The sequence below is a fragment of the Podarcis muralis genome, chromosome 17 (assembly GCF_964188315.1).
Source record: "Podarcis muralis chromosome 17, rPodMur119.hap1.1, whole genome shotgun sequence".
Taxonomy (NCBI): domain Eukaryota; kingdom Metazoa; phylum Chordata; class Lepidosauria; order Squamata; family Lacertidae; genus Podarcis; species Podarcis muralis.
Genome location: NC_135671.1, coordinates 30415929 through 30435193, shown reverse-complemented (window position 1 = coordinate 30435193; position 19265 = coordinate 30415929). Strand labels below are relative to the sequence as shown.

Genomic DNA, 19265 nt, shown 5'->3' with positions numbered 1-19265 from the left:
AGTAGCAGCCAGATGAGGTTTCAAAGGCTGGAGGGTCCCTGATTATTCCCAAGCAGGGGAAAACAAACAAACTGCTGTTGTGGGGGCAATATGGTACCCCACTGAAGGGGAGTCTAATACCCTTTTTACTGTGGAACAAGGCAGCAAGGTTGCACTCCAGGAACAGTTTTTCCAAGATCAGCCCTATAGTATAGTCCAATTTGGAAACCAAAGAAGAAAAGCTCTCAACGTTTTGGGCATATTGGAACTGCATTCTTGCCAACAACAGCTAAGAGCAGAATGAGGGGCAACAATAGCTGTAAACAGGTACAAGACACAGGTACACACACAACAGTAGGAGGGGTTTACAGACCCTTTCGTACCCTTCAAAATGGCCGTTTTCATGAGGAAAACCAAACACCACTAAATTTCAGCACAGCACTACTTACCACGACTGAGGGTGACAACTTTTCTGCCTGAGTTTATAATTTTGTTCTTCACCAGTACCTGTGCACACCAAGAGGGAAATAAGCAATAGGCAGTGTAACTCAAGGGCGTGGGAGAGGTATGGCTCAAAAAAATCGCCTCACAGCAGAATCTCAAATTATGAATACAAGTTTGGAAGCCCTTTGATATTTTGAAATGTATCAAAACTAATTTTTCTCTCTCCTGTTCAGTGAATCCTTATTCACCTTGTACAAAAGATATTAACGATCGTGCACACACACAATCCTGCAATGTTTACCGTGCAAAAGTTGCCACCTGTCCTCATGTCACTCAGTAACTATGGCCCATAGTGGCAGTGGTTCTTATCCTTTTGAGCAAGGGAATCAATTGTTTTGAGCTCAGCACACTCAGTGTTTTATCAGTGCATATCTGTAATCTGGCTGGGGGGTGGGGGATATATAAACTGATTTATATTAAGAGATATGAGAAAAATTAGGAAAACTTCAAAATTCATTCCAGCTTTGGAGCATGTAGCAGTAAACTTGCATTCCGAACGAATTTCACCGTTTTCCTTTTTTTTTTTTAAAAAAAAAAATATTTTTATTAATTTCCCAACACATAATAAAGACAATACAATACACAATACACAATCAAACAAACACATAAACACGTATAATTTCAAAACCTTCTTTTCATAGATCTTAATTCACGACTTCCCCACACCTCCCCTTTCTGCCTCCCTGTTTCAGCATTTCTTCAGCAAGTCCTCATTTCGAATTTCACCGTTTTCCTAGTTTTTTAAATGTCTTTTTATATAAAAAAAGGAAATGTTAACCATGCATGATCATCTCCTAGTTAAATCAGAATTCATGGAGAGTGCAGAGAAAAGCCAATGATACAGAATGGGAGCAATCTACTCATCCGGCTTTGCCACAGCTGAACCCAGCTGGGAGTGACGTGGTGGCTTGGGTGCCCGCAGGCTCTATGCTGCCCCAAAAGGTCCGCCCACCGCCTCCCCCTCAGCTGTAGGGTGGCTGAGTGGGAGGAGGCAGGCAGATTCCTCAGAGGCCCAGCGGAGCATCCTGCCCTGGCTTGCCCCGCCCCCTGGGCGCCTGGCCCCGCCCCCGGGCACAGGGCATGCACGCTGCCCCAGGTGCCCGATCAGCTTGCTCTGCCGCCGGCTCTGCATTGGCTCAAATGCTTTGGGAACACATTTTTGCCACAGAACAGTTTACAATAATCATTCTTGAAAAAGATTTCATTGAAACAAGTCGGGTAGCTTAATAAAAATTCCTTCTCGAAATCTGTTTGAGGGTCAAATACCTCCTTTTGCATTTTGGTGGACCATAGAACCATAGAACTGTAGAGTTGGAAGGAACCATGGGGGTCATCTAGTCCAACCCCCTGCAATGCAGGAATCATTTGCCCAGTGTGGGATTTGAACCCATGACCCTGAAATTAAGAGTCTTGTGCTCTACTGACTGGGCTATCTCCAAGCCTTCTGTTTGTTTGTTTGTTTGTTTGTTTGTTTGTTTGTTTGTTTGATCTTCTTTCTTTTTTTGCAGGCATATGACCTCCCACCCCCAATAAATACTTCCATGTCAAATAAAGAAAACCGAGCAGCTCTTTGATACTTACAAAGAAATAGAAGGCTGCAGTGTTCCGTCTTTTTATAGTCAGGCTGTAGGAGACTTTGATTTTGCTGACCTGGTCGCAAGGCAACTCTCCTGGCACTTGGTGTATCTTCACAAAACTATCTGTTCTGGAGTAGAAGCGCTGGACGGAATGATAGGCCTCTGGATAGTAGGGTAATAACCAGCCATCGCTGTTGCAATTTTCATTGGGTTTATATATTAGCTGTAGGCAACAGGGAAGGGAGGGCAGAGAGGAGGAAGATGTAGAAATCAGCTCATCACATTATTTCTCTATGGGAAATTGGACAAGTCAGGGTCATTGGAAGCCTTCAGATTACAAGCTGCAAATAAGGACACACAGCTTTAGTGACTGATTTGTTAATTTTTTTTTAAATTGAATTTAGATACTGCCCTAGAGCCGGGGGTCCCAGGGCAGTTCACAGAATAAAATCAAGATATAAACCCATGAAAACAACAACCCAGTAGGCCCCCCGCCCAAAAACCCCCCACATTTTAAAAGGGCATGGGATGTCAATCAGATCAATCAAAGGCCTGGTTAAAAAGGAATGTTTTTGCCTGGCGCCTAAAGGTGTATAATGAAAGCGCCAGGCAAACTTCCCTGGGGAGAGCATTCCATAGGTGGGGAGCCACTGCAGAGAAGGCCCCGTTCTTGTGTTGCCACCCTCCGGACCTCTCAAGGAGAGGGAACACGAAGGAGGGCCTCAGAAGATGATCTCAGGGTCCAGGTAGGTTCATATGTAAAGAGGTATACCTTGAGGTATTGTGACCCTGAGCCATTTAAGGCTTTATAGGTCAAAAAACCAGCACTTGGAATTGGACCTGGAAACTAATTGGTAGCCAGTGCAGTTGGACCAGGATCGGTGTAATATGCTCAAACCGTCTTGCTCCGGTGAGCAATCTGGCTGCTGAATTGTGCACTAGCTGAAGTTTCCAAACCGTCTTCAGAGGCAGCCCTACATATAATGCATTGCAGTTATCTAACCTAGAGGTTGCCAGAGCATAGACAACAGTAGTTAGGCTATCCCTGTCCAGATAGGGGTGTAGCTGGGCCACCAGCCAAAGCTGATGGAAGGCACTTGGAGGCTACTGAGGCCACCTGAGCCTCCAGTGACAGCAAAGGATCCAGGAGTACCCCCAACTATTATTGGAGATACCGTGTTTTTCTGTGTAAAAAAAATTAGGCAAAAATTGGTTGTCGTCTTATACACAGATAGTGAATGCAGAGGGGGGACGTGAGATTAATGGCAGCAGCAAGCAGGAGATTGGCAGCGGTGATTGGGCAGGTGATTGGGGGCTGCAGCAAGGCCTGCTGGCGATTGGCTGTGGCTGCGGCAAGTGGGCGGGTGGGCTGTTGGTGGCAGCTAGCGGGCAGACAATTGGTGGTTGCGGCGAGGTGTGCGATTGGCAGTGGCTGTGGCAAGCGATCTGCAGTGGTGGGCAGGCGGGTAAGCGATTGGTGGAAGTGACCTCCCCCACCCCCCGAAAAAGCTACACAACTTGATTTCTTAATTTTGGGTTAAAAAAAAATAGGAGTCGTCTTATACATGGGGGCGTCTTATACACGGAAAAATACGGTAGTTACTTAAAGGGGACAGTTCCCTAGTCCTGGACTTGGGTACTAGCTACCTACTACATGTAATGGTAAAGTTAAAGGGACTCCTGACCATTAGGTCCAGTCGTGACCGACTCTTGAGGTTGCGGCGCTCATCTCGCTTTATTGGCCAAGGGAGCCGGCGTACAGCTTCCGGGTCATGTGGCCAGCATGACTAAGCCGCTTCTGGCGAACCAGAGCAGCGCACAGAAACGCCCTTTACCTTCCTGCCGGAGCGGTACCTATTTATCTACTTGCACTTTGACGTGCTTTTGAACTGCTAGGTTGGCAGGAGCAGGGACCGAGCAACGGGAGCTCACCCCGTCACAGGGATTTGAACTGCCGACCTTCTGATCGGCGAGCCCTAGGCTCTCTGGTTTAACCCACAGAACCACCCACATCCACCTATTGCATGTAAACATGTGCAATACAGCACTGGTACCTTTAAGAAAAGAGAAAGGGGAAGAGGTGTTTGGAGAAGTGTGCAATAGCCCTGGCTTCTGTCGGTCACTTACTCTGAGAGAGATATCTGAGCTAAAGAACGTTGAGGTATCAATACAAAACTCAGCGGTGCCGTTTCCATCGGTGCTGTAGTTGCCCACATTTTTGTTGTTGACATGTAGTTGGACAATCTCATTTCCAAGGGGAGAGTCATCAACATCAACCAGTTTTATCTGAAGGAGAAGGAAAACCCCAGAGGCATCAGTGGCTCATCTCTGACTCAGCAATGCTCTCCAAACCCAAGGCTTTATCTTGCAGAGCGATCCTGAACCCTAGCAAGGAGAAGCGGTGCGAAGCGACCACCACATCTGAAGGCCTGTCACCTTGCAGAAGTCGGGGGGCATTTAAAATTGGACCCCTTGAGAAATCAGAGGGACTTTGGATCCAGTGGATCCAAAGCCAATGGCAGCCTGCCTCCGAACACAATATTTTGGAAGGAGCAGCAGGGGTCTCTATAGAAGCGGACATTTCACTGCCTACCCACCCACCAATCAAGCAGCAAAGATCAGGGAATTAGGACTGCACTGTTTATTTTGGTTCCCCCAACATTTCTCATAGGTTTCACATGAGGAAGAACCTTCAGGTTAATGTTGATAATTACAGAGTAAATTTCAAATTTTCAGAGTGCTTGAACTGGAGATTTTCCAGCTAGCTGCTCATACTCCTAGCATTCTACAAGAGCTCTCAGTTTCACGGTTTGCTTAGGAAAAAACAATAAATCCTTATTCCCTCTCTGTTGAAGGGCATGTGGGAATCTCGAAACTTATTTCCATGCTTGGTGGGAATGTAAAAATTGTTCATATGTTCTGGACCAGGTTCTTCGATATTATTTTTATAATTGTTAAACAACCTCTCTCGCCAAATCCAGATTTAGCCCTGCTTTTGTTAAGCATAGATTCTAGCCTCACTATTTGACATAAAGATTTGTGGGGTTTTTTTCCTATTGGCGGCCACACATTTGGCGATAGCATATTTTTTTGAAATCTCAGGCTGAGTTACCCCTTGAGGTTCAACAACATTCGGGATGTGGCTATCACAGAGTGACTAGCAAGGCTTAGAAGGGTAGTAAAACTACCTCAGTTGAATTCTGGTCTCCTTTCTTTTCATATGTAAGGGAAGAAGATAACAATTGCCTCCCACCAACTTCTCAAATTTGTCTGTGGATTATGTCTTAAGAATATGCTTGAAATGACACTACATACTCAATTTAATTTTTCTGTAGATATTGTATTGCATAACTAGACTTGTACCCAGATGTTGTTTTCAACAGTTTTATTATTTTGGAAAACAAAAAATTCATAGTAAAAAGAAGCTCTCAGATTCACTTCAGATTTCATGAAATCTAGGGACAAGGTGGGGATCTATAGGACAGTCGTAATGTTTGTTACTAGTACAACTGGCTTTCCTCAGACTTTATTAGATATTTCCCCTGTGCAGATCTTTTTATGCCCCACCCTGCATTTACTTAAAACTTCCCTTCAGCTGAAATTTCAGTGACAAATGTGGTTTTGTTTCTCAGTTAGAAAGGCATTCCTTCAGTTTCGCTGTTTCACTCCTAAAGGAGATGAAATTTAGTCACTCATCTCTAGCTATAGGCATTTAGGCTGCGTCATACTCAGCTTCTCATTTTACCTGACCACAATAGGGGATCCCCCTTTTATAGTCCCGGTCCATATTCTGAAATGTCACAGTCCCCAGTATCCGAGAAACTGAAATGTAGGCTGAACGTTCACTCTGAATCCCTGTGCGAGAGTCCAAGAACAAACATAATTAGCTGACTAATATGAAATAAACTATCCAAAATAGTTTCATGCCTGCTGTTTATTTATTTTCCCAGCAGTCTCTTTTTGATTACGTGGAAGGGGTTACCTGTTCCTTTCTCAGTGACGATGGCTTTCACATCTAGGTTCATCCAGTACCCTGAACGATTAAGCTCAAAAGTCTTGGAACTGAAGACATGGGCAAGGCAGCCATCTTTGCCCAGCTGAAAAAGAGGAGGGGTAAGGATTAAAATTAATTGGTGTTGCTGAGGAGGAATTAAAGAACCTTTTATTAAGGGTGAAAGAGGAGAGCGCAAAGTATGGTCTGAAGCTCAACATCAAAAAAACGAAGATCATGGCCACTGGTCCCATCACCTCCTGGCAAATAGAAGGGGAAGAAATGGAGGCAGTAAGAGATTTTACTTTCTTGGGCTCCATGATCACTGCCGATGGTGACAGCAGCCACGAAATTAAAAGACGCCTGCTTCTTGGGAAAAAAGCAATGACAAACCTAGACAGCATCTTAAAAAGTAGAGACATCACCTTGCCAACAAAGGTCCGTATAGTTAAAGCTATGGTTTTCCCAGTAGTGATGTATGGAAGTGAGAGCTGGACCATAAAGAAGGCTGATCGCCGAAGAATTGATGCTTTTGAATTCTGGTGCTGGAGGAGGCTCTTGAGAGTCCCATGGATTGCAAGAAGATAAAACCTCTCCATTCTGAAGGAAATCAGCCCTGAGTGCTCACTGGAAGGACAGATCGTGAAGCTGAGGCTCCAATACTTTGGCCACCTCATGAGATGAGAAGACTCCCTGGAAAAGACCCTGATGTTGGGACAGATGGAGGGCACAAGGAGAAGGGGACGACAGAGGACGAGATGGTTGGACAGTGTTCTCAAAGCTACCAGCATGAGTTTGACCAAACTGCAGGAGGCAGTGGAAGACAGGAGTGCCTGGCGTGCTCTGGTCCATGGGGTCCCGAAGAGTCGGACACGACTAAACGACTAAACAACAACAACAACAACAACAAATCTGGCCCAGTGCCATTGATGACAATAGAAACAGCTTCCAAGAAGCCACTGTGTTTTAATGCATGCCAGATGTCTGAATATGATTCAGGGTGCCCACCTACTTAGGTTGATATTCGCTATTGATCTCATGGAGCCATGCCCAGTCCTTGCAGCATCCCTAAGAGAGCTGAGTTTGAAGGCAACATGTTGCCCCTCCATTTCCCGTGGACCAGCTCCAAGTATTGTTTCCCATGTGTGCTTTTGCTTAAATTATCCAATATCCATTTGGAAGATTTTGGCGGGGGTGGCTATAGCCCTGTTCACACAGCTATAGCCCTGCTAGAACTGCTTCCATGCCTTCAATGGGAGATCTGAAAGGTGCCCATGGACAGCTTCAGGATGCTGCTCGCATGGCAGCCCATACGGATGCTCATATGGAAGGCGTGTGCATGGCAGCCCATATGGAGTGCGCATGTGCGGCAGCCCATAGAGACGCCACGTAAGTGGCGCTCATATTGACTGTGTGCGCCCTCGGCCGCTCTACAGCTGGGGGGAGGCAGGGGCCATCTTGTCACCCCCCTGAGTGGCACCCCGTACGAGATGCCGCACATGCGCACTTTGTATGGTCATCGTGGGTGCGCCACCAGGCGGTTCACCCCGCCCCTCAGCATCCCACCTTGGGTGCCAGAGAGGGTTCCTCCGCCACTGGTGTGGTGCTGATAATGCCAAGGTTGCGGGCTTGATATCTGCATGGGACAGATGCATATTCCTGCACTGCAGGGGGTTGGACTAGATGACCCTTGTGGTCCCTTCCAACTCTACAATTCTGTGATTCTCTATGATCTGTCTCCTGGCAGCAAGTCTGTACACAGCTCCATCCCTATCCATTACATGAAGGCAGGATAAGTACTGTGGATATTACACTGGGCTGAGGTCTGCGGAGTATAATTCAAAGGATTGGACGATGCAGCACTTTTGACTTCATTGCAAACTGGACTGCATCATTATTTATGGAATAAATTTTTCTGGCTGTGCAAAAAGGCCTAATGGGAAAGGAAAACAGGAGAAGACAATGGAGGGAGAAGAAGGCCAGAAAATGATAAGGAACTATGTATCTTACTTCTTCATTAACAGATTCACAGATAGGGTCCCTCTTGCAAGTTCCATAAAAATTGAGATTTCTGCACACACTGAGCTGAGCTTTCCCCTCAACTGGCTGCCCATACGTATACCTAGAAGGGAAAGAAGCATACAGTATTTGAGAATAGATGGCCTAGACGTAAGAGCTAGAAATACAGAAAGGACTACAGATTCACAGATGCACTGGAAATGTGTTTCCTCTGATAAATGCACCTGATGAGTTTTGCATTCAGCCTCAGCAAATGTCAGCTGCCTTTGCATGCTGACATAAATTTTGTAGGTATCAGTTGATTCCTTACATAACCTTCCTTAAAGTGGTGGCTGTTAACATTTTGACTTGGTGGGGCTGCAATTTGTAACCATGCCACTTCCATCGCAATATGACCTGTGCATCATTTATTTATGAAAGGGTGCCATTACTCATGTGCAGAGTACCATTGTCTCCTCCTCGCTGAAAAAACATCAATTATTCTCTGCACATCTATGGACACAGGAAGACTTTTAATGTAAGGGGGAGGGGGCAAGTATGATTTTCAGACAAGATTGACTCCAAACTGCATACTTAGAACTTAAGCCATACCATGACATAAGTTTTTGAATTCATGCACTGTTTATACCTACACATCAATCACTAAAAAATTAACGCAAATACTTTTAGAATGCGAAGGAGAAGGGCTTCCTGTTGCACGTGTTTTCTCTCCACCACAAAATTTATTTAACTATTCAATTAACCCAAAACATCTTTTTCTGTAAATGGAGAAAACAATGGAAGCAGAAGGTGGGATACTGAGTTTGCACATACCCCTTCAATATATATAAAAAATATTATTTATATGCTGCCCACTCTGGGCGGCTTCCAACAGAATATTAAAAACACGATAAAACATCAAACATTAAAAACTTTTCTAAATAAAGCATTCTACCAACAGGCAAATAAATAAATGTTTCATTTGAGTACATTAGAGCATAGCAGAACATATTTTCCATGCATATCTCAGTCTTAAAAATGTGAATAATCATTATCAGCTGCTGATATGTCTGAGCTTTGGGAGAAGATCTCCCAGGTTTGGGGAAGGAAGTGCAGTCATATCCAGATAGGTACAGAGACCAAGCTTTTCGTTTTCAAAACTCACAAAAAAAGCAAGCTCTAAATAATACTAACAGCATTTTCTTTCACCCCTCTCCATTCAAGTTATTCTGAACTCAAGCTAGGGAAGGGGTCTGTTGGAAGCAGAGCCATCGATACCTTCTGAAAAAATGCTCTGGATTTGCATGTGGCTCAGACTTAGTTTACTTACCTGACTCCACCCCACAGTTGCTGCAGCTTTTAATGAGTGAATGGAGGGAACTACATGTGGGACAGGAAAGAGTACAGTGGTGCCTCGCAAGACGAAATTAATTCGTTCTGCGAGCTTTTTCATCTTGCGGTTTTTTTCATCTTGCGAAGCACGGTTTCAGAAAAGTTTTGGAAAAGCTTCAAAAATCACCAAAGTCTTCAAAAACCTCAAAAAAGGCTACCACACCGCGTGGTATGAGTTGCTCCTCGAAGTCAAGTCGCAACTGTATTAACGGTGTTAAGAAAAAGGAAACAAACTTGCAAGACGTTTCCGTCTTGCGAAGCAAGCCCATAGGGAAAATCGTCTTGCGAAGCAACTCAAAAAACCAAAAACCCTTTCGTCTTGCGACTTTTTTGTCTTGCGAGGCATTCGTCTTGCGAGGTACCACTGTACATGGCTTTGAGACTGTAAGTAGGGAATTTTTAATAATTGCCTGGCATTTTCAAAGGTAGTGTTGTGCCTTAGCCCCAGTAGATCAGCCTCCACCACTAAAAACGTGTACTTCTGCCATTGGGCCCAATACTTACGAGCTGCACACCTTCACAACGAAATCTGGATTCTCCACAGAGACTGTTTTCGGTGCACTGATAGTGATGTCATACAGTGGTAATACTGAAGAATGAAAAAGACACAGTCAAACATATATTCCAGAGAAACAGTTTGCGATTTTGAACACTTTGGCACATTGGTGTAGCATGGGGGGGGGCGTGAGGGGGCCATGGCCCTGGGCACATTTTTTTGAGGGGGCATGACTAGGCACCCCCCATGACAGGCTCTCTCATTGGAGCTTTGCTCCGGCACGTAATAGAGCTGCAGAGACAATTTCCTCTCACAATGGCCCAACGCTGCAGCTCCACTTCTGGGTCAGGTCAGACCTGGGGGCAGAGAGGAGGAGAGTCGATGGCTGCTTCCCCACCCCCCTCTTCGGCTGCACTGTGGCGCATGAATGTGCCCCCCCTTGCAAGGTGAGCTGCGGCAGGCTCCCTCCATGTGCTGCTCCTCATTAACGCACGCACCGCCCCCATGCGACATCACAGCCAGTACAACGCCCACCACAGTGGGGAGTGTTGGGGCGCACAATGTGCCTCCTCCCCCGCTAGTATCCGCCCCGGAGCCGCGGCAAAGGTGTAAAAGAGCCACATGCGGCTCCGGAGCCGCGGGTTGCAGACCCCTGGTCTAAGAGAATGGTGATACTATTATAAGGAAACGGCATTGTAAACAAACAGTTGACTCTCACAGAACGATTTGTTTTACCATTGCATTTTAGGTGGTTTACGAAAATGTCAGGTTTATTTAATAGGTTTGTTTACCAGCAAATACATACAACTCCAGCTTTGATAAGTATGTGTTTGCCTTTGAACATTTTGTGTGTTGTATGTGACTTTTCTGAAAATCCAAGTTGCTACATTTTTATACCAGGCCAGAAAATTAAAGACCTTCATCTTCCAGCAAGTCTTAATTGTTTTCTGAACTTTAGAAAATAACAGGTACATATGTTTACCATATTCCTTGACAGAGAATATATGGGAGGTCTTAGCTCCTGATTGACTCTGCACGATGATTTCATAGTCTCCCAGTATTGGCTCCAAAATTATTGAGAATGAGAGCTGAACAATAGAGATCTCAGACGTTACATTTCTCCACTGGAATATCTGGTTCCTCTGGGGATCCTAGAAGCGCAGAATAAAGGCACATTAAGGCGAGAAGCCAAATATTCAACTCAGGTTGCTTAGTTTCAGGAGAAACTAGATTAGCAGTCAGCAGGTAGCAGTCAACACAAGCCCAAATCCGAAGGCCACTTATCAACATAGAGCCAAAAAAATCCTTTTGAGGAAGCCAACAGTTGACAGGACTGACTGTCCCTGCCCTCTACTTCCTCTAGGTCAGGGGTCAGCAAACTTTTTCAGCAGGGGGCTGGTCCACTGTCCTTCAGGCCTTGTGGGGGGCTGGACTATATTTTTTTTTGGGGGGGGGGAATAATGAACGAATTCCTATGCCCCACAAATAACCCAGAGATGCATTTTAAATAAAAGCACACATTCTACTCATGTAAAAATATGCTGATTCCCAGACCGTCCGCAGGCCAGATTTAGAAGGCAATTGGGCCAGATCCTCCAGGCCTTAATTTGCCTACCCATGCTCCAGGTCTTCTTCTCTGCCGGATGTTTCCCAAGCAGCCTCAAATTACATTGGGGCACCTGTCATCTCTCTTCCGCCCTATGCATTGCCATGCGTGTCCTTGGAGCTGCTCTCTGTCACAGGCTCTCCTTGCTCACTAAAGCATGTTTCTTCTTCAGAATTCAACCATTCCTCCCTCCATTCTTCCTCTGACCCACCTCAGCGCCCCACCACCAATCCTAGGGCTCTGAGTGTTCCTCCTCTGCAGCTTCCCTTGGGGGTTCCCCAGATGGTACCCCCACCACTCCTCATCATCTAGCCAGTCCCTGACAGGGGATGCTAGCCTGGGGCATTGCACAGGAGCCAGCCCTGGCACCAAGTACCTTCTCTTCTTCCCCTCCTAAACCCTCATCCTAGTCCTTTGCCTCTCACACAAAGATAGATGTGGATTGTGCCTTAAGCCCAGCCAAACTGCACTTTTCCTTTTCTTCACAGAAGTTGTTTGCCAATTGCTTTATTCCCTGGTGCAGCTGAATATTACAAATAATCACATAAACTTAATCAGTTTCAAGCACAATAGAGTTATGAGTCTGAGTAGTCTGGTTGAGACTCACCCATCTCCTGGATCCAGCAAGTGTTAAATATAAGCTACCCATCACCTGGGTGATGGGCCATTAAGAGAACAAAGAAAAGAAGGCTCTGTGCTAGACAACAAATGAGTGGCACCTTTCTCCACCTATTAGATAGGAGAACAAAGCCTGAGTTTCTGAGCAGAGTTTGCTGTGATGATGCAAAGCAGTGAGCAGAGGTTCAGAGAGCAATGTCTGAGTTCTGTTTGAATCCAAGGCTGTGGCTAAGGGAGAAGCAAGACCCTTTGGGGGTGTTGAAGCTGTGAACCCCTTGTATACATGTGTAAATAAGCCATCTATCATAAAGACACCACAATCTCTACTGTGCCTCATTTCCAAAAGGAAACATGAATCCTGGGTAAGCATGCCTGGAGCCCCTGGAATCTCACACTGCTCAGAGACTGGGGTGCAACAATACAATACAATACAATACAATACAATACAATACAATACAATACAATACAATACAGATAAGCATCTTTTAAAAACAAAGACTCTTACCTGAATGGTGACCAAAGGATACTGAAAGAGATGAATGTGAAGAGAATGTTAGTGTTTGAAAAATATTTTAAATGTCGACAACTTTTCAGAGTTGAGCATCAAAACTCCTAATCAACAAGTGTTTAAAGGGATGATTTGAACCCTGAATGAAAAATGGTGCAGTTTTGCTCTGTTAAATATATGAGGCAGCATAGTTTATATCCCAGTGATGGTGGAACAAAATAAGGGATTATGTTTCAGGCAATGAGCAAGATTAGAAACAAGCCTTCTTTTAGTATTTGCAGCCAAAACACTGCGATATTGTGCATTTTGTGCATATGGATGAACAAAAATATATCAGGTGAGTATGCTTGCTAGCAGACAGCCATAGACAGTTCTCCTGTCCTTCAAGGCAGACTGCCTTTTCCCCAATGAATGGCCAAACCTGAGGACATCATTAATCAGAACAGAGGTAAAATAAATTCTAGATTTTCACAAATTAGCCTGTCTGCATTGGTAACATGTACTAAACTATTGTTGCCTGCGTATGTTGTAGATTTGCTGCTTTGATAAATTTGCAAAGAATGCAGATAATTGCTGTTAAAACAACTGCTAAGGCTGCTATACGTTTTAAATGGATAACCAAAACGTCATCGTATCCCTTTGTTCCATGGCTAAACTTTCCATTCCATCTACCACAAGTTTAATTTATTTACTGACTTTCAAACAATGACCAGAGTTGCTTCATTTCCTAGAAAGAGTATTCAGAATCATTCACAGACACAATAGGTATGTTCAGTCCATTTGCAGGAACCTTAGTGGAGAACATTAGCTTTTAACTTCAAAGCAAAAATGCTGCCTGTGTGCTAAGCACTTATTAGTAGGCCAAATTGCATAGACAGCTTCTTTGAAACTGTTTACTTTGGTCTGATTCAATCTCATCTGGAGTTACGTGCATAGACTATTATTTAGGAGCAGACCAAGCAAACACCAAACCAAAAAGTTTTGCCTCAGGCTCTGCGTGCTTATTTGGGCGTTAAGCTATGGTTATGGGTTGTGCATCTGCTTTTTTTAAAGCGGATGAGATGGTTCACAAAGACTTTAATATAAACCAGGAGCTTTTTGGAAATTCTTCCTCCTGACCATATACTTACAGTTTGAGGATCAGGTTGAAAACGCGTATTTAGAGAAACAATTCGGAAGAGCACTGTGGAAGGGGAAAGGAAAAGACTGTGAGAGAAATTCACTTGCTTTCCCGCTAGCTAACAGCAAGTTTTTATCATTCTGGGAAACTGCAATCCAGGAGAAAAAAAGAGATCAATTTGGACATGAAAAACCTGCATTCAAATTCCACCTCAGCCATACAGTAAAGGTTGACTCAGATTACCTGTTCTATTCACCATGGTTTGTGAAGTGGGTTGAGTTTGAAATCTGGGTTATTATACCTAATACCTAAGTAGTTTAGCCTTTCTAGGTTTCCTCCTTGCATTCCCAACCCAGTATACAGCCTGTACTAATCTGTTGCAGCAGTGGTGGACTTGGGGCTCTAAAATTTCCGCAGCACCCTGTATGATGCTAAAATTCAGTGCTCCTCCCTCTGCCTCTTGCCCTCCGTTCTATAGGATTGTGGTGGTGCTGAGTTGTGCCACATGGGTCACACTAACGTAACATTGCCTCTGGTAGCAGATTTATGGACATGTCAGCAGTCAGACCACATTTCAGTACATTTCCAAGCACAATTCAAAGTGTTGATGCTGACCTTGAAAGCCCTAAACGGCCTCGGTTCAGTATACATGAAGGAGCATCTCCATCCCCATTGTTCAGCCCGGACACTGAGGTCCAGCTCTGAGGGCCTACTGACGATTCCCTCACTGCAAGAAGTGAGGTTACAGGGAACCAGGCAGAGGGCCTTCTTGGTAGTGGCGTCCACCCTGTGGAACACCCTCCCGTCAGATGTCAAGGAAATAAACAGCTACCTGACTTTTAGAAAACATCTGAAGGCAGCCCTGTTTAGGGAAGTTTTTAATGTTTGATGTTTTATCATATTTTTAATATGTTGGGAGCCGCCCAGAGTGGCTAGGGAGGCCCAGCCAGATGGGCAAGGTATAAGTAAATTATATGATGATGATGATGATGATGATGATGATGATGATAATGTGGTAGCCATAATTCCCCCCTCCACAAATTTGTCACAGAAAAAGTAGTGTCTTGGCTTTCCAGACCAGGGTCTGCTGCTGAACACACAGCTCTTGCCACAATTCCCCATATTTACAGCATTTAGACTATTCATGATGAGTCTGGGAAGGGCTGCAAAACACTTTTTACACATTGTTGTGGAAGAGATAATGCCATGACCATCACTTACCTTCCTGTCCAGGTTTGTAGATGGGTTTGTCAGTCTGAACGAAAACAACGATGCCTTTGTTTTGAATGGCCAAAACCCTCCTCTCTGTCACATTGACGGTGGCGCCTTTGAGAGAGATGGTGATGTAAGCCACAGGGTTGGAACTGGCCTCAGGGACCTGTGAGGGAAGAAACCAAGCGATACTACAATAGACCTGTAAATGTGTGGAGGTTTGTCACCATTTTCTCCAAAGGATTCCAGCACCTGTAGTTGCCTTCCCTGCATCTCACAGCTACGTGGCTTACCTGTCTGGTAATGTAGATCAGTACAGGAAGACCGACCTGGAACCATTTTGATTCCTAAACTGAGCAAATGTTTTCTCTGCAAGGTCAAAGTGGGAAACCTCCCCATTGTCTCTTTCCTCACAAATCCTGTCTTAAGGGCACATTTAAGATATGAATAGGGTGTGAGCCTGTGACCTGGCCCAGGAACTAAGTATTTATCATTACAAAAGACTGGCCAGGCTACCCAGGCAATCCAATCAAGTAACCTGCCAGACAGGAGATAAACAACGACAGGAGAAAAACAACATTCAAATTTCTGTTTTAAGACCACCTTTTCTGTGATGTAGGTGTGATGTATCTGAGGGGTGGTCTTGGGTTACACCCCTTCTGTGATGTATGTATGATGTTTCTGGGGGTGGTCTTGATCTACAGGGTGGCAATTTCAAAAGTCTTTGTAAGGCCTTGTGCGCCATTGTTCTGGGTTCCTCCTCTCTCCTGTGGGTGAGGGGAGCACCCTGTTGCAACAGATCAATAAAGATCAAGCTTACTAGCTGCTTTGCTTCTCAATATTCTCTGGTTGGCCTCTGTTATCTTCTCCTACCAATAGGGAACCTATGTAAGGACTCTATATGGGCTCTTGGATACCCCATAAGGGAAAAGGGCATTTTTTGTTTACAACAGTAAACATATGTGATAGAACAGATAACACTGGGCAACAATTTTTTACTTTTTGAATGTTGTCTAGATTTCTACAACTGATTTAGGGTATTTTTGCACTGCTGAATCAGGAAATGGCATCCGTTTCTCTCCATCAGGTCAGGTTTTCTATAAACTGAATGGTGGGCATTGATAAAGGTAAGTACACGATAATAAACTGATAAGAACTTACTTTGGCTAACATCAAGTTTATTACACTGGTCAACAACAAAGACAGCATTTAAAATGCTTCACATGTATTCTCAGCTAATAATTATTTTATTGTTTTAAGACTCCCCTTTTCATCCCAGAACCTCTCTTCTAATTCCTGTGTGCCAGATGCCAAACTTAGCAAAGTGCTTAAAATACAGGCCAAGCCATTCAGGAAATCTCCTAGAGAGATGGGCCATTAAAAGAGGGGGGAAAGAGGTGGTGGACCAATATGTATGTATGTATGTATGTATGTATGTATGTATGTATGTTATTTATTTATTTATTTATTTATTTATTTATTTATTTATTTATTTATTTATTTATTTATTTCTATGCCACCCCTCATCAAAAGATCTCAGGATCGTTCACAGAATAAAAATAAGGCAAGAAGGTAAAGGATATGCCAGCCAGGAGGTGGGTGGAGCCGCGCTCCGGGCTCTGGATAGTTAGCAGAAGATAATGCCAGAGTTTTTAGGAGAGAGTTCCAGAAGGGTAGTTTGCCCAATGTGAGTGGGGGGGGGGGAGGTGCTAGTGTCAAAACACTGCAAACTGAAGAGGGGGTGAGGATCAGAGCACGATGTGGGCTAGCAACTTGACTCCAAAGCGGCTGGAATGGGAGAAACAGAATTTGCTTGAAAGTCATTGCTTGGAACCCCTCCATCGTAAGCTGAGGTTGTATATATGTGTAAATAAACCATATAGCATAATGACACCACAGCTTCTGCTGTGCCTCATTTCCAAAAGGGAATGCGAACCATGAGTAAGCATCTGGAACACCTGGAATCTCGCACCGCTTGGAGATTGGAGGGGGGGCAGGTAACAATATTTTCTGCTCTTTCGCAGGCCTCCTATCCCTTCTTGCTCCTCTTCCCTATCCTATTTTGTAATTTCAACATCCTTACAGGGTTGGGCTAGATGACCCTTGGTGTCCCTTCCACCTCTACAAGTCTATGGTCCCCTTTCCCCTTTTCCTCTCCGTTTATGTCTCTTTCTAATTGTCACAGAGGCAAGAAATACTTACCACAAAGTACTTGCATTTGAACAAGCTTTTCCTTCGCACAACTTCTTGGAAAACAGTTACATTACGCCTCTCATATTCCAGAAAGACATTCAGGTTTACAGTCTCTTTGAGGTTGAGAAGTTGCACACAGGCTGTATTTGCAGAGCCACTCTGCAGTACTGAAGGCACTACTAGGACATACTGCCTGTGAAATCCCAAAAGAGCAGCTGTATTAGTTCGTACCAGCAAAAGCAACTCACAGCACATGAAAATCCCATCCTTCAGCTATTAGGCAGAAAGCCTGCTTTCAGATGCATGAGGAAAGTTACTATGCCGTTAGGCAATATTGGCCGAGAAGAACTATGCGTTAATTCTAAAATTCAATACTTTATTATTCACAGACAATTAGGAAGAAATGTAATCTGGTTCATTCAGGCTACTGCACCTTTAATACCTGTACAGGTAAGGGAATTTTGTCAAGTGAAACTTGTCATGCAGGAGACGTTCTGTACAACTGCTGGCCACTTGACACCAACAAAAGCTTGACAACACTTTGACATAAAATCATGCTGTTCTTATTGTAATCATTGGTATGTTTTAAACAGATTTTATACATGTATATCTATAATGTATATAGTTTTAGTTTTATCAGTGCTTCATAGTATTTTTCTATCTTCTTGTTTTTATCTGTAAGCCGTCTTTCCATTGGGGGAAAGGTGGGGCATAAGTCAATAATATATATATATGTGTATATATATATATATATATATATATATATATATATATATATAAAAACTCCCTACAGTTAGACTTTCACACCTTGCTCTTATTAACCTTGCCCTGTTAATAATATCTGGAGAAAAGTTACGACGACTCTCTATTCATCTTAGCTGGAAATGTCAGCCTGACCAAAGGCCTGGAAGTTCAGAAACATCAGATAACAGCAGCATTGTGCTAAACAAAGAAGCTAATCACAGTCAACTAATAAATATTATAAGAAGATGCTGGTTATAACTTACAACGTAGCCTCCTGTGCAGCACCAAAATGGAATATGAGAATACCCAGAACAAACTGCAGCCCCAACATGGCCCTGAATGATTTGAGAGCTGGAGCTCTGTTGAGGATGACCACAATGTTGCAATCTCCACAATGGAAAAGCGAGTTCTGCCTTTGTCTCCCTGGCTGCGTTTGGAGGCCAGAGCTTTATAAACCCAGCAAGGACATGTGAAAGAGCCACACGTCCACCCCCTGACACTCCTCAGAACCTATAAGAAAACAGGTGAACTTTCTGCCACCCAGCTGTATCTGGTTGTGGCTATCTAAATATCTTCTGTGACCTAGTACAGGGAAATTGGGCCATCCTCCTCAATCTGATGCAAGAAAGTAAAAAATTACAAAGCCAGAAAAAGCCTGTCGTGGTTACTTGATTTTGCATTGGCAATCCCTGGCCTCCAGTTCTGAAGGCATTTATGGAGTCTTAAAAGCTACTTGTCAGAGGTTGATCTGAAGAGTTTATCTCATTTGTTGTTCATTTTTGTTGTATCGGAAATCTTGGCACGGTGACATTACATAACAGGGCCATTTTGTGACATCCATGTGATGTGAGCAGTGCCAGATTTACGTATAAGCGAAACAAGCTATAGCTTAGGGCCCCACTCTCTTGGGGCCCCCAAAAAAATTTAAAGGAAAAAAAAACCTGGATGTACATTTCCAAAATATAAGATAAAAAGCAAATACAGTGGTGCCCCGCAAGACGAATGCCTCGCAAGACGAAAAACCCGCAAGACGAAAGGGTTTTCCGTTTCGGAGGCGCTTCGCAAGACGAATTTCCCTATGGGCTTGCTTCGCAAGATGAAAACGTCTTGCGAGTCTCGCCATTTTTTTTCGCTCCCCCCCCCTTTTCAAAGCCGCTAAGCCGTTAATAGCCTTTTAACAGCTTAGCCGCTAAGCCTTTAATAGCCGCTAAGCCGCTAAATCGCTAATAGCGCTAATCCCCTTAGCCGCTAATGGGCTTGCTTCGCAAGACGAAAAAACCGCTAGACGAAGAGAATCGCGGAACGGATTCTTTTCGTCTTGCGAGGC

At 44.1% G+C, this 19265-nt stretch overlaps 1 protein-coding gene across 1 annotated transcript in view; it reads right to left on the bottom strand.

Moving 5' to 3' along the window:
* Positions 1 to 18469, bottom strand: part of LOC114588073 (ovostatin-like) — a 56228-nt gene extending 37759 nt beyond the window's left edge. The window contains exons 1-13 of the mRNA XM_077920921.1: positions 18202 to 18469; positions 17204 to 17387; positions 15011 to 15167; positions 13800 to 13852; positions 12667 to 12687; positions 10920 to 11088; positions 9946 to 10030; positions 8062 to 8173; positions 6043 to 6157; positions 5806 to 5915; positions 4188 to 4346; positions 2065 to 2283; positions 429 to 486 (exon numbers count right to left, since the gene is read on the bottom strand). Of these exons, the coding sequence (XP_077777047.1) occupies positions 429 to 486; positions 2065 to 2283; positions 4188 to 4346; positions 5806 to 5915; positions 6043 to 6157; positions 8062 to 8173; positions 9946 to 10030; positions 10920 to 11088; positions 12667 to 12687; positions 13800 to 13852; positions 15011 to 15167; positions 17204 to 17387; positions 18202 to 18269 (1510 nt within the window). The 5' untranslated portion in view covers positions 18270 to 18469. The remainder of the gene's footprint in view (positions 1 to 428; positions 487 to 2064; positions 2284 to 4187; positions 4347 to 5805; positions 5916 to 6042; positions 6158 to 8061; positions 8174 to 9945; positions 10031 to 10919; positions 11089 to 12666; positions 12688 to 13799; positions 13853 to 15010; positions 15168 to 17203; positions 17388 to 18201) is intronic.
* Between the last annotated feature and the right edge of the window lie 796 nt (positions 18470 to 19265).